General features: G+C 39.3%; 1 protein-coding gene across 2 annotated transcripts in view; it reads left to right on the top strand.

Annotated features, from left to right (window-relative positions):
- The window catches only part of si:dkeyp-19e1.3 (USP6 N-terminal-like protein), a 29732-nt gene that overhangs the window by 6875 nt on the left and 9880 nt on the right, over nucleotides 1-12977 (top strand). For both annotated transcript variants that reach the window (XM_066669844.1, XM_066669845.1), the window contains exons 2-6: nucleotides 9055-9128; nucleotides 11105-11190; nucleotides 11533-11572; nucleotides 11959-12039; nucleotides 12157-12264. In XM_066669844.1, the coding sequence (XP_066525941.1) occupies nucleotides 9063-9128; nucleotides 11105-11190; nucleotides 11533-11572; nucleotides 11959-12039; nucleotides 12157-12264 (381 nt within the window). In that variant the 5' untranslated portion in view covers nucleotides 9055-9062. The remainder of the gene's footprint in view (nucleotides 1-9054; nucleotides 9129-11104; nucleotides 11191-11532; nucleotides 11573-11958; nucleotides 12040-12156; nucleotides 12265-12977) is intronic.

Here is a 12977-nt window from a genome sequence, read left to right as displayed (position 1 = left end):
CGTATTTAAAAATGTGAATGGTATCTCAAAATGAGGGTGGTTCTGTTGATTTCTATTCTGTGTCTTTTAAATACAAGGCCATATACTTAATTTATGTGCATTTAAAGCCCTATTCGGAGAGGATTAGTTTTACATGGAAAGCTGGGGACATGTTTTTTTTTTTTGTACTGAGATAGGCCGAGTAGGGTTTAAGAGAGCCACAGGGAGGAAGTGCTGTGGAAGCTCACTCACTGGTGATGTCAGACTTTGGAAAGAGGTGGGGGAGTAAACACATGCCCAGTAGTCCCCCACACTTGTGAGTTTAGAGAGAGGAATGAAGCTGAAACCAAAATACTCAGAAGATTCTTCACTCACTTTATCTCTAAATATGTATGTTTCGAGCATCAGTTCGCTAGAAGACCATCAGCTGTGATGGGCTAAACCACAAGTGCCAGTTAGCTCAGCACAGCCTGACAGTGCGCCCCCCCCCAAAGTAATACTGCATACTGCGATAATATTTTGAAACTGTATGACGATTTGAAAAATGTGGATATCGCACATCCCTAGTGTATTTACATCAGTGTCTAAATCAAGCAGGCTATTTTGTTCTAGGCTTATAGTATAACAGTATAACAGAAAGCTCTGCTTAAGTGATAGTACCACTCAACATATTTTGATAATTTACTATTTGGTGGCCTCCCAGACAGTCCATTTTGTTCCAACTTAAGGATCACACAATGTAGAACTTAAAATATAGAACAGTCACTCTCAAACCTGGTCCTGGAGTACATGCATGTTTTTGCACCCATGTTGTCCTTTCACTAACAACAGTATTGATGGTCAGTTTTTTCTAAGGCAGAGAGGAAAGGTTTAGGTTTCTTTTTACTATTTTCATTTAAATAAAGAGAACTGACTAATTACAGAAACTCGTTTTTATTGCATATTACAAAAAATTGCATTATTTTTCTGTTCCATTTCAAATCCTTCCCTGTAGCTTTTTAACCAGTGGATGGGAAGAAGCAAACCTGGTCTTGGGCCCAGACTTTGATAAGGACTAAGTTGTGATGGCTAGAAAATTGGCCCAAAGCATCTCCTAAATGGCAAGGATTGTGGTGTATTCTATATATGCAGTTGTTAGTCAATTCCAAAAGGACATCTGGTTTGCTGCAACAGATAAGCAACTCTAATGAAATTCTTAATGCTGGGGAAAATGGCATGCATTCCATCTTGCTGCATGTGGGGCTGTGCAGCCACAGAAGGGTCACGTTTTCCATACTGACACATGTCTGCCACTGAAAGCACCTACACTGGCCATATGAGAACTCAGACCATGAGAACTGGACCATGGCACAATGGAAAATGGTGGCCTGGTCTGATGAATCACATAGTTTTCACAGCGTGTGTGCGTGTGTGTGTGTGTGTGTGTGTGTGTGTGTGTGTGTGTGTGTGTGTGTGTGTGTGTGTGTGTGTGTGTGTGTGTGTGTGTGTGTGTGTGAGTGTGAGTGAGTGTGAGACTTACCTGGGGAAAAGGTGGCACCTAGTGCAAACCTGTGGAGGCAGTGTGATGCCCTGGGCAGTGTTTTGCAATTATACTTTGGCATGTACCACCTACCTAAATGTCTTTTGCAGTCAAAGCCCAACACTTCATGGCAGTGGTACTCACTAGGTGCCACACTGTAAAAACAGTGGAATGGTTTGAGGAAATTTCCTATAAATAAATCCATTCCTGCATCTTTGGGATGCGCAAAAAACAAGTTCTAACCATGGAGGTCCCATGTGTTGCAATGCACAGGATTTAAAGAATTTACTAACATCTGGGTGCCAGATACAACAAGACACTTTCAGAGGTCGGATGGACAAGTAGAAGCTGTCTGGCAGCATGAGGGAGACACACACAAATTTAGGCAGTTGGTTTTAAAGTTATGGCTGAATTGTGTACATATTTAATTTTAGAGATTTCATGTAGTACAGACAGTAATTTAAGTTAATGTACAATTATGTCTCAATATTTACATGATTACAAATCATGCAGTGAAGATTCATTTAACCTCAGCATGTTAGCTAACAACTAAAACAACCACACGGCACTGTGCTTGAAAACAGTGGCTGTTTGCACACCAATATCTCACAAGCAACCTTGTTCAGTCTATCCGAATGGGCAAAATGTCGTGTTTGTATGACTTTGTCATACCGTGTCTGCAGAGACCACAAAAATAGGTGTTATTTTTGGATGCCTGTTGTCTATATTCCTATACATTTCTTGATATATCATATATTCAAAAAAAATATATGCTTTTTTTGAATGTGAGAGCAGAGTGTAAATAAAGGCAAAATCTCATACAAAATTTGTATAAGAGGAAGCTGGCTGGCTCTGAGTTGACCTTTATTTTCTGATTTGCTGGTTTTCACTCAGCCATCAATTCCCTAGCCCTAGTCCACTCTGCATTTTTTAGCTTGATGAATAAGTTATACACATGCAGCCAGCACAATTTTGACTCTTTTTCCTCATCTAGTCCAGGGTTTACAACAGATATGCTGGAGACAAATTGACCAAAATGTAAAAAACAAACAGTATGTAATTCAGTTACGTATAAATAAAATTATGAGCTGTGGGACATGCTGTCGGATTAATAAATTCATTAATGAGCAGGAATGAAAACATTACAGTTTTAATATGATAAGAATTTTCAGCATTTCCATTAATTGCGGTTAAATGATGTTAATTATCAAGTTGGCCCAGTGCTTTGATGATTGGTTGAATGGACAGTTTAAAAAAAAACATAATGAGAAGTAAAGATTCGTAATGCAGCGTTATGTGACAAAAAATTTTCTTTAAAAATTAAATGTTTGCCAATGGACATTCTTCTACATATCTTTTAAAAATAATCAGCAATAAATCTATACATTACATTATAAACATTACAATAGGAACAAGGAAGCCTTTAAAATAGAAATACAAATAATACTTATAGATAGAGTAATAATACGTTTATTTAATGGGCACATCAGTGTATGTTTCTTTCTTATGGAGTGCTACGGGGAACCTTGAATATTCATCATGATGGCAACTTACTATTAATTATTGCTGGATTTTCTTGTTACGATTTAAATGGGTAATCATTATATCATATATTATATCTGACACTTAAAGTTGAGTTTGTGCTTCTAGACCACAGACAGAATTTTGTCACGTATTGTTACACCACATGACTAAGCTCAGTCAGGCTAATGTGCAACTGTCAGCATGTTTTTAACGTGTGGGCAACAGATGAAATGCCACCTGTCCAATTGCAGTGCATTGTCCCTCATTTAGACTTGCTGATGATGTCAGCTGGCATCATGGTCATTCTAATCTGGCCTGTGACCAGAAGTATTTGTTGGATTATAGGAGCAAGATGTCAAAGGATTTGAGCTGTGGTTTTAGTTTACAGTAAGACCAGAAAGAAGCTGATGGACAGACCAGGAGAAGGAGAATATTGAGGAGTTGTCTGTGGACCAAAGCTTTTTTGATCTTTTAGAATACACAGTGGAGCTTGTACAGGTGACAGAAATCTTTTGTTGCATTATTAATGCTGATTTATATTTGGTTTTAAAATATTTAGGTTGGGATGCAGGAATATGTGTTACATGTATACTGCACACTGTCACTGTAAATATATGGAAATAATGAGATTGTTTCCATGAAATTCTGAACCATGTGTATTGACCCATTTGTCATTAGATCCTCTTTTGTAAGTCGCTTTGGATAAAAGCATCTGCCAAATGCACAAATGTAAATGTAAATCTTGACAAATGGACAGAATCTGTGTGTTTTTGACAGCATATATTGTGTGTTGATTTAAAAAAAAAAACATGGTGTGCCGCCACCAGTTGGGAGCACAATGTAAATTGTCCAGAGACTAGGCTGTCATTCATTTTTACAATCCAACAAATTATAAAGACTTTATAAACAATCCAGGCCTCTTGAAATGCAAAGTGCTTCTCATTTACCACCTCATAAATCTATGGTTAAACTGTGGAAATTATGTTTTGCTTATTCAAAGCAGGGAACAAATGTTAATCTATATGTGTATGATTTAAAATTAATATTTATCAGTATAAAATTGATAACAGAATCAGAGTAATGTTTTCACTTTCCTTATGAAACCACATGGAGCAAATCCCATTCAATAAAACTGAGTGGGTTACTGGTAAGAAAAAATATGTGGTTTTGTAATTTATTTATCCCTCTTTTGCCTATATGGAGACTCAAATCCACCACTATATTGAGAATCCAAATAAGGAGTTAAATCTGTAACTAAACTTTCTCAGGGAGAAAGTGTTGTCATGTTTGAAGAAGATCCAAAGACCTGATGTGATGAGCGAATGGAGTAAAGAGACAGGTGTTGTTAGACACAGTGGTAGAAAGTTGATTCTGTACAGCCTTACTGACTTGCTGAGACCACCCAAGCTACTGGCGCATACATGGGTCAAACTATATTGCTTTTCCACAAGTTAACAAAAAGTTCTCTGGGGTCTTAACAAAATGTCTGTGTCTGCTTTGGTCTAAAACCACAAAGATCAAGCTACACAGCACTTTTCTTACACAGTCTGACCGGTTTCAGCCCCTGTTGAGAACGAGACACTGTTTAGTCCGTTTAAACATGAGTCCTCCAGAAGTGAGGTGTGTGGAGCATTGAGAAAATAACCTGGATTTTAGGCCTTTTTGCTTTGTTCTCTTTTGCTTTTTTGCTCCTCTATTTGCATTTTCATCATATTTAATCAGTTATTTAATCAATCATGAGTCATGCGTTTTGTTTAAAATAACAGCATGTAGAATATCTCTGTCCAGAAAACCAACCAAACATGTATTTGCTGTGCATTTGGCTTAAAGAAGTATGACAGACAAAAATGACCATCTGTCAATAAAGTATGGTTTTAAAGGTAGAAATAATAATGACCAAAATCATAGTTGTCTGTTAAAAATTTACATTATATTGGCCTCAAGGTTTCCAGATGGGCAAGAACCTATTTGTTGTTACTAGGCAGTTTATGCACATAGGCTGTTGTTTAGAAGCTTGATGTGACTTGTCTAAATTTGCTATTGTAATTAATGAAGTTGTTCCAAGAATTCAACGTACTGATTAGATGGCGAACATAAAAGCATATATTTGAATTTTTAGCTGTATGATATAATTGTTTCTCTTCTGGTACTTACAATACATAACATTCTGGTATAAGAGTAGATTTACTTGCCTTATACAGTGACTACACTAATACCCAGTGGTCTGTAATCTAGGTCACAGTCTAGAGAAATTCTCACACTGGTTTCTTACCCATATTCTTCCTCTTTGCTGCATGTTGTTGGCTGTATCTGTGTCTGCGAGCTGGTCTTATTTTCTTTCAGGAATGTTTCGGGCATGTATAGTATGTCTTTTTAGTTATTTGGGGTCCCATACATTAGTCCTATATATTAGTACCCTATCTCAACAAAGATTAGAACTGAAGTGTTGGACTGCATTACTGAAGATCCTAAAGTGGTTCTGAATGATATACACATGTCCATGTTTATGTCTTATTTTTGGGTGAAGTCCAACAACATGGATTTCATGGAGCCTTTGGTAGAGACTGAATAATGGTTTTAAGTGGGATTAAACCTCTGCATCTGGGCAGGCTCTGAGGCTCCACTGTGTAATTCACAGTTCTGTTGCTCAGATGTTACATATCTGTTGCTAAGATCTTTTGGGTTTTATGGTTCACATTCATGGTTGTGACACGCATCTATCATTAATGTGAACAGATATAATAAGTGCACATTTCATCATCAGTCTATCATCGTATTTTAAATTTTATTGAATAATTGCGAGCTTACTGTTTTGTCTGTTCTGTCATTTTGATCAATTAGACATTTTTGAACGTAAACTGAATACTACATTATCAATATCTGCATTGTGACAGTTACTGACAGATAAGAAGGTCTTTATGGTAGTTGTGATAAAGCACAATTTAAGAAAAAAGACAGATCCACTTTATTGTTGTCTAAATAATAGTGCACTGTCTGAGATTTAACACATTTATATAGAAGGAAATTGTTAATTACAGTGTAAAGATGTAGTGGAGTAAAAGTGTCCCATTCTGAAGTCCTTGTTTTCATCCTCTGCATGACAGATAGTCCCACCCTCTGGACGACAGATAGTCCCACCCACTGGAGACATCCCCAATGACACCAACACTGCCCACACTTTCTTTTTGCAAGACATCGAATTGCACTACCAAACGTAGGACAATACAAATTGATTAAACGTAGGACAATACAATCATCCACATATTTCTCTACTCAGAAAAAAAACCCAGGTTTTTCAACATAAACGGAGACTAATAGAGTGAGACAAGACAATCAACACTGGACTGTTTTTTTTTCTGATATGGAGAACACTAAGTTCTGCTGAAAGTCTCCAACCGGACTCTGAACTCACGGTTATTCTCCTTAAAGCGCTCTCCCGGGTCAGTGACTCCTCTCCCTGCTAATGTGGGGTAATGGTGCATTAGGAAAGACTGCTTTCACTTCTCCAACAAATTTGTGTTTGGTAGATTATTTCTTTGTTTAATAATGCTGCTTGGCGATAAATCTTATACCTTTGGAAAGCATGTTCATTTCCCTTTTAAATGGTGCCACATTTGTAAGGAACATGCATTAGTGGGATGAGCAGTACAGCTAAATATGTGGGTTGCACTCATGAAAAATTTGCCAAGCCATCTCTGCCATTGCCAAACAGCTTATTTTGCTGTTGCTATTAACACTTGTTTTGAGCTTCTGGTACCCCCACATGCTGCCAATCAGGTGCCTGTGAGCATGGGCCCTGCTACAGAGGTCAGTCTGCTCCAAGAATCTGCATGCCACGTTTGACTGATCTGGAAAGAGCCTGTGCGATAGGGCAACTTCAAGCTAGTGTTCTGCAAAACCAAGTTGCAGCATTATTTGGAGTGAGCCCTAGTACCATCTCCAAATTGAAGACCAAGTTCCATATAACGGGGGATGTCAGCGACAGGCTGCGTAGTGAGCGTCCCAAGGAGACGACACCCCAAGAAGATCGTTTCCTCATCCTGTCAGCACTTAGGTACCTTATGTTGTCTTCTACAGATTTGCAGTCAAGGTTTGCAGGACGATATGGCTGATGGCTCTCTGCCCACACAATCTGGATCAGACTGCACGCAGCCAATCTCCAGTCTCATCAGTCTGCCAGGAGGACTGCCATGACTGCCCTTCACCATCAGGCTCGTTTGCGCTGGGGTTGGCAACATGTGCACTGGAACTTTGAACTGGAATTTTGGTGGAGGCAGTGTGATGGTGTGGGGCGGCATCCCCCTCACTGGAAAAATGAAGCTTGTCATCATTGGAGGCAATCTCAATGCAGAGAGATATCAAGATTAAATTCTGCAACCAGTGGCAATCCCATATCTCCACAGTCTGGGACCGAACTCTGTCCTCGAAGATGACAACACTCACCTGCACAGAGCGGGGTTTATCAGAGACTACCTCCAGAATTTGGGAGTGGAGAGGATGGAAGCATCCTGACCTCAACCTCACTGAACACTTGTGGGATCAGCTTGGGCATGCTGTTCGTGCCAGAGTGACCAACACAAACACGTTGACTGACTTGCGACAAATGCTGATTAAGGAATGGGATGCCATCCCACGGTAGTGTGTGACCAGGCTCTTGACCAGCATGAGGAGGAGGTGCCAGGCTATTCACAGCCATTTTCACCACTGCAACTGGAGCATAACTGTGAGCGCATGATATTTTTGTACTTGTGTGTGTAGAATTGGATTTATGCTGCTGCAATGAAGAATTTGTAAAAGTGTAACTGTTAAGTTGTATTTGTGGGAGAGGGAAAAAATCTACAGGTTTGCAACTCCTGAAGAGATGTTCTCTGTAACTTCAAATTTATTGCTACACATGTGTGACTATTTTTTTACAACTACAAATTTCACTGTCACAAGTGCTCAGGGGTTTTGCACCAAATATACCTCCATATAACAGTCTCATCTCAAAAATATGGAATAAAACCATGGCATATGGGTCCAAAATACAACACGGCATTTAGTGTCCAAATACGGGACGGTTGCCGACTCTAATCACGTCCCTTTGTGCTTCAGCTCTGAATCTGAGTCACGGGAATGTGCATTTGTGCGGAACAGTCAGAAAGGAGTGTATGTCTGCTACGGTGGCCAGCAGAGTCAGATCACAACATTTACAAAGCTACAGGAAGAGGAGGGCGTGAGCTTGCCGCCTAGAGAAAACGGATAGGACTTGAGATCGAGCCCAATAAAGCCCATAGAGATAAGTAAAATAATGCTGTGATCAGCCTAGTAGTTACTGGTAGCATCGATTCCAGTTCGATTCCACTGCTGCTCAACTCGCCATGCCTCATCCAGTCACTTTTTTTCTGTGCTCCGGACTTGTAGGAGCCTGGCTTTTCTATCCTCCCGGCTAAGGGAGAATGTCTGATTTTTATCAACTACACACTGGTGAGAAGAGCTCACTCACGCTGGTGAACAGTTCTCACCACGTCACTGAGTTTCCTTCACAATGACAGAGAATGACTACATTTTGCATCAAAAGAGTGAGTACCCCGAGCACATTAACCACTCCTGTTCTCCCTGGACTTCTATATTCCACTCAGCTGGTGTGAGTCAGGGGCACTTTTTTTTAGCTGTTGCTCCCAGCTATGAGACGTTAAACACGACCGGATGTGGAAGAAGGCATGGCTGAAGGAGCATTGATGAATAACTCTGAGATGCTAGTGCCACCTCTGGTGGCAAAATCTTGGATAGTGCACATTTTAAGGCTACTGTGAATAGGCCTATTTGGAATTTGATGAGTGCATTGGCCAGTTTTGGGCTAGTGGCCAAGAGTAAAAGCACATTAAGATATTAGAAATCTATGCAGAAAAGCTGAGGTTACGCCATCAGGTTTCTGCTAGAGATGGAAAACATGCTATTCCCCAATAGGAATGCTTTGTCCATCTTTGCACAGGGCACACTGTAATGTTTTAATCAATAACATTAAAAGTTCTCATTCATTCTTTTTTCAGATTTTGAGATGAAGAAGGACATTGACACATTAATATCTGAAGAACGGGCAGAAATCATCTCAAGATATGAAAAGGTTTGTAACATCTTCATTATTTTTTGTGCTCTAGAATTATCCAAGTTGGACTTCAAGTAACATAAACTGTTCCCTGTGAACTGTATGATTTTGAAAGGATTTTGTTAAAGGAAATAAACCTGCAGCAACTAGTTTGAGGGCTCCCGTAAACTGTCATTTCAAAATGACAAATCAGCCAATAAAACAGACAACAAATGTTTGTCTTTGGGATATCAGTAGTCCACAAATCCACAAAATTCACCTATAAACATTGTACATACAAGTACACAATATTGTAACCAACTCATCCATATTTTGGCCACATACACTGGTCTGTCTTATTGAAGCTTGTGGAAAAGACATGTTAATCTGTGGTTCAAGGGCTTAACTGGTCAGTTGTATAGTGCTCTGGACAAGTCTCTGTTGGACACAACAGAAATAATAGATTAATAAGAAGCTCATTACCTCATTAGGAACATCCAATACCTTAATATTTTTATAGTAACCATTTGCCCTAGAGCCTTTTCAGTGAGATGCACTGTTTTTTTTATGTCACATTTGATTAAAGTCAGGAGGTAGATGGGGAGCCGAGGCTGGATGGGAGTAAACAGTTTTGGGCTTCTTTGTCCCAGAGTTGGAGAGGGAGTGATGAAGACTTGCTGTGATGGAGCACAGCTGTGTGTCATACTGTATCCCCATGCACATTTGGCAGCTGTTGATGGCAGTGTTGAAATGGTTAGCTTGGAAGAAGAAAGTCACAATAAGGAAGGAAAATGGGCTCCATGAACGCTTGTTCTTTCTTAAATGCCTGTCACTCTAATTATATTATGGACTTATTAAACAATATATAGGCATTTCTTCGATAATGTTTGCTGACCTCAGTATTGCTTATTGTGTTTACTGGGATGTTTGTTTGCATAAGAATAAACATCACAAGCATTTTAGCCACTTGCCTTTTCTGTTCTTTGGTTTTCTCTGGTCTCTGTTCTGGAGCAGTTATGACAATTTCTGTATTATATTTATGCTTTATTTATTTAGGATAAGTATATATTTGCTAAAAAATTTATTGGTCTTTAAAGAGATGTAAAAGCATTCATTTGTTTTTATATTTTCATTATGTCAGTGGCAAAATCGGTCTTAAAATGACAATAATATACAACAATATACAGATCACAAAAAATGGCATGACAGGCCTACTTCTCATGTACTATATTTTTCATTCATGGTGTCTCTTCAGATGATTTTATAACCAATATGAATTGGCAGCTGGTTTTCACTTTGCAGCAGGATTTCAGTATATAGTGACAACATTAATATTGTAATTTATTTACTACACACTGAGTTTGTGACACTGCTTGCAATATATTTGCAATATTACTTAGTTGAATGTCATTGGGGCTGCACGGTGGCACAACTCTGTGAGGAGTTGGTGTGTTCTCCCTGTGTCCGCGTGGGTTTCCTCCGGGTGCTCCGGTTTCCTCCCACAGTCCAAAAACACACGTTGGTAGGTGGATTGGTGACTCAAAAGTGTCCGTAGGTGTGAGTGAATGTGTGTGTGTGTGTGTGTGTGTGTGTTGCCCTGTGAAGCACTGGCGCCCCCTCCAGGGTGTATTTCCGCCTTGCGTCCAATGATTCCAGGTAGGATCTGGACCCACCGCGACCCTGAACTGGATAAGCGCTTACAGATGAATGAATGAATGAATGAATGAATGTCATTGTTTTAAAGTACTTACAAATCTATATTCATCACCTATGAATTGTCAAGGTTTTATGAAAATCATTGATTAGAAGGCTTATTTATATACTGCAGCTTTATTACATACGCATTATAATAACAGATTGATTAAAAGATGGAATAATGTGTATATATGTTTTTTGCAGAAAATCACATCTTCCCATGCTGCAAGTACAACCTGTTTTCTTCAGTGTGTGCGTGTGTTTTGCATATTACTTGCTCCTGTTTGTTTACCCTAAAGCGCTTATTTGAATGGTTACAGGGCAGAACAGAGGGTGTGCACATTAACCCTTGGGAGGATGCCAACTACAATGTCTACAAGGTCACAGATCGCTTTGGCTTCCTGCAGTAAGTCATGATGATTTTCTTCACTCCCTAGAAACCATAGACAGATTTACTGTAGATGCTTATAGATGAGGTTACTGAGAAACAAAACAGAGGTGGAGGTGTGTCATTAATCACTTATTAAATGAGCTGTAGTTGGCACACACCCGACTGCCTGTGTTGTCTTAACTCTTTGGAACATTCCTGAGTGATTGATGTAGAGATTCTGCTGCTACGGAGGAATGTAGATTTCTTTTTACTTTACTGATCACATTATCATACATACTGCAATATATCTACAGTAGAGGCTATGCTTGTTTATTTACATTTTTTTTAATTATTTGTATTTAATTTTTGTCTGCCCAGTGAGAAGGAGCTGCCAACTCCAAGTGCAGTGGAGGAGAAGGTTAGATCAACTGCCCTTTACATCCTACGCACATCAACTAGCACAGCATAAATATTGCTGTACTCGACATGTTCATCATATTAAAGTGGCAAAATCAGTTCATTTTGAGCAGTTTAGTGTTGAAGGTCTCTTTCAGGATTGTTTTTTTTTTTTATGACGCACAGTCCATGGTAGATGATCAATACATACATCATTTACATATTAAATGTTAAAGACACAGTACAGGAATATTTGTAAATCTAAAGAATAAAAACATTAATTATGCTCTTTTTTTTGTCTCAGTAAATAAATTAATATAAGGCTTTTTTGTTACATTTTAGGATGCATTTAATTTGAAAGAGATAATTTCTAAATTTATATTCACAATTTTCATTATTTGCCCACAGTATAAACTTCAGGAGATTGAAAGGGTGAACAAGTGGCTTAAGATGGTGAAAAAGTGGGACAAGTACCACAACAGTGACAAGGTGAGGACAAAATCTACTCTATAGGCATTGTTGCAGTGACCAAGGGCACAGACAATAGGTTCCATTCCAGTGTTTCCTCATCCTGTGTGTGTGTATGTATGTGTGCGTATGGTACAGATGATGAAGCGTGTGTACAAGGGGATTCCCCTGCAGCTGCGGGGCCAGGCCTGGGCTCTTCTTCTGGATTTGGAGAAGGTGAAGAAGGAAAATGTGGGGAAGTTTGAGGTAAGACAATGGGGGTAGGATACATGTTTGGATTGTGCAAGAATAATTGATGATTGATGAGGCCAGACATTCTTGAGCTTTGTTTTTCAGAGTATAGGTCCTGTTTTAGTCCTGATGTGATGGGTATTTTTATTCCACTGGATTTCAGTTGTTGGATAAGACTGAATAAACAAGGCATACACAACAACCAGCGATTGGCAGTGGCACTCCTATAGAGAATATAGTGTGTTAAAGAGTTGTCTAGATACAGGGGTTGGACAATGAAACTGAAACACCTGGTTTTAGACCACAATAATTTATTAGTATGGTGTAGCGCCTCCTTTTGCAGCCAATACAGCGTCAGTTCGTCTTGGGAATGACATATACAAGTCCTGCACAGTGGTCAGAGGGATTTTAAGCCATTCTTCTTGCAGGATAATGGCCAGGTCACTACGTGATGCTGGTGGAGAAAAACGTTTCCTGACTCGCTCTTCCAAAACACCCCAAAGTGGCTCAATAATATTTAGATCTGGTGACTGTGCAGGCCATGGGAGATGTTCAACTTCACTTTCATGTTCATCAAACCAATCTTTCACCAGTCTTGCTGTGTGTATTGGTGCATTGTCGTCCTGATACACGGCACCGCCTTCAGGATACAATGTTTAAACCATTGGATGCACATGGTCCTCCAGAATGGTTCGGTAGTCCTTGGCCCATCTAGCACAAGTATTGGG

This window comes from Hoplias malabaricus, chromosome 4 (genome assembly GCF_029633855.1).
Source record: "Hoplias malabaricus isolate fHopMal1 chromosome 4, fHopMal1.hap1, whole genome shotgun sequence".
NCBI lineage: Eukaryota > Metazoa > Chordata > Actinopteri > Characiformes > Erythrinidae > Hoplias > Hoplias malabaricus.
Note: the sequence above shows the minus strand (reverse complement) of the source record. Positions and strands in the feature narration are given on the sequence as shown.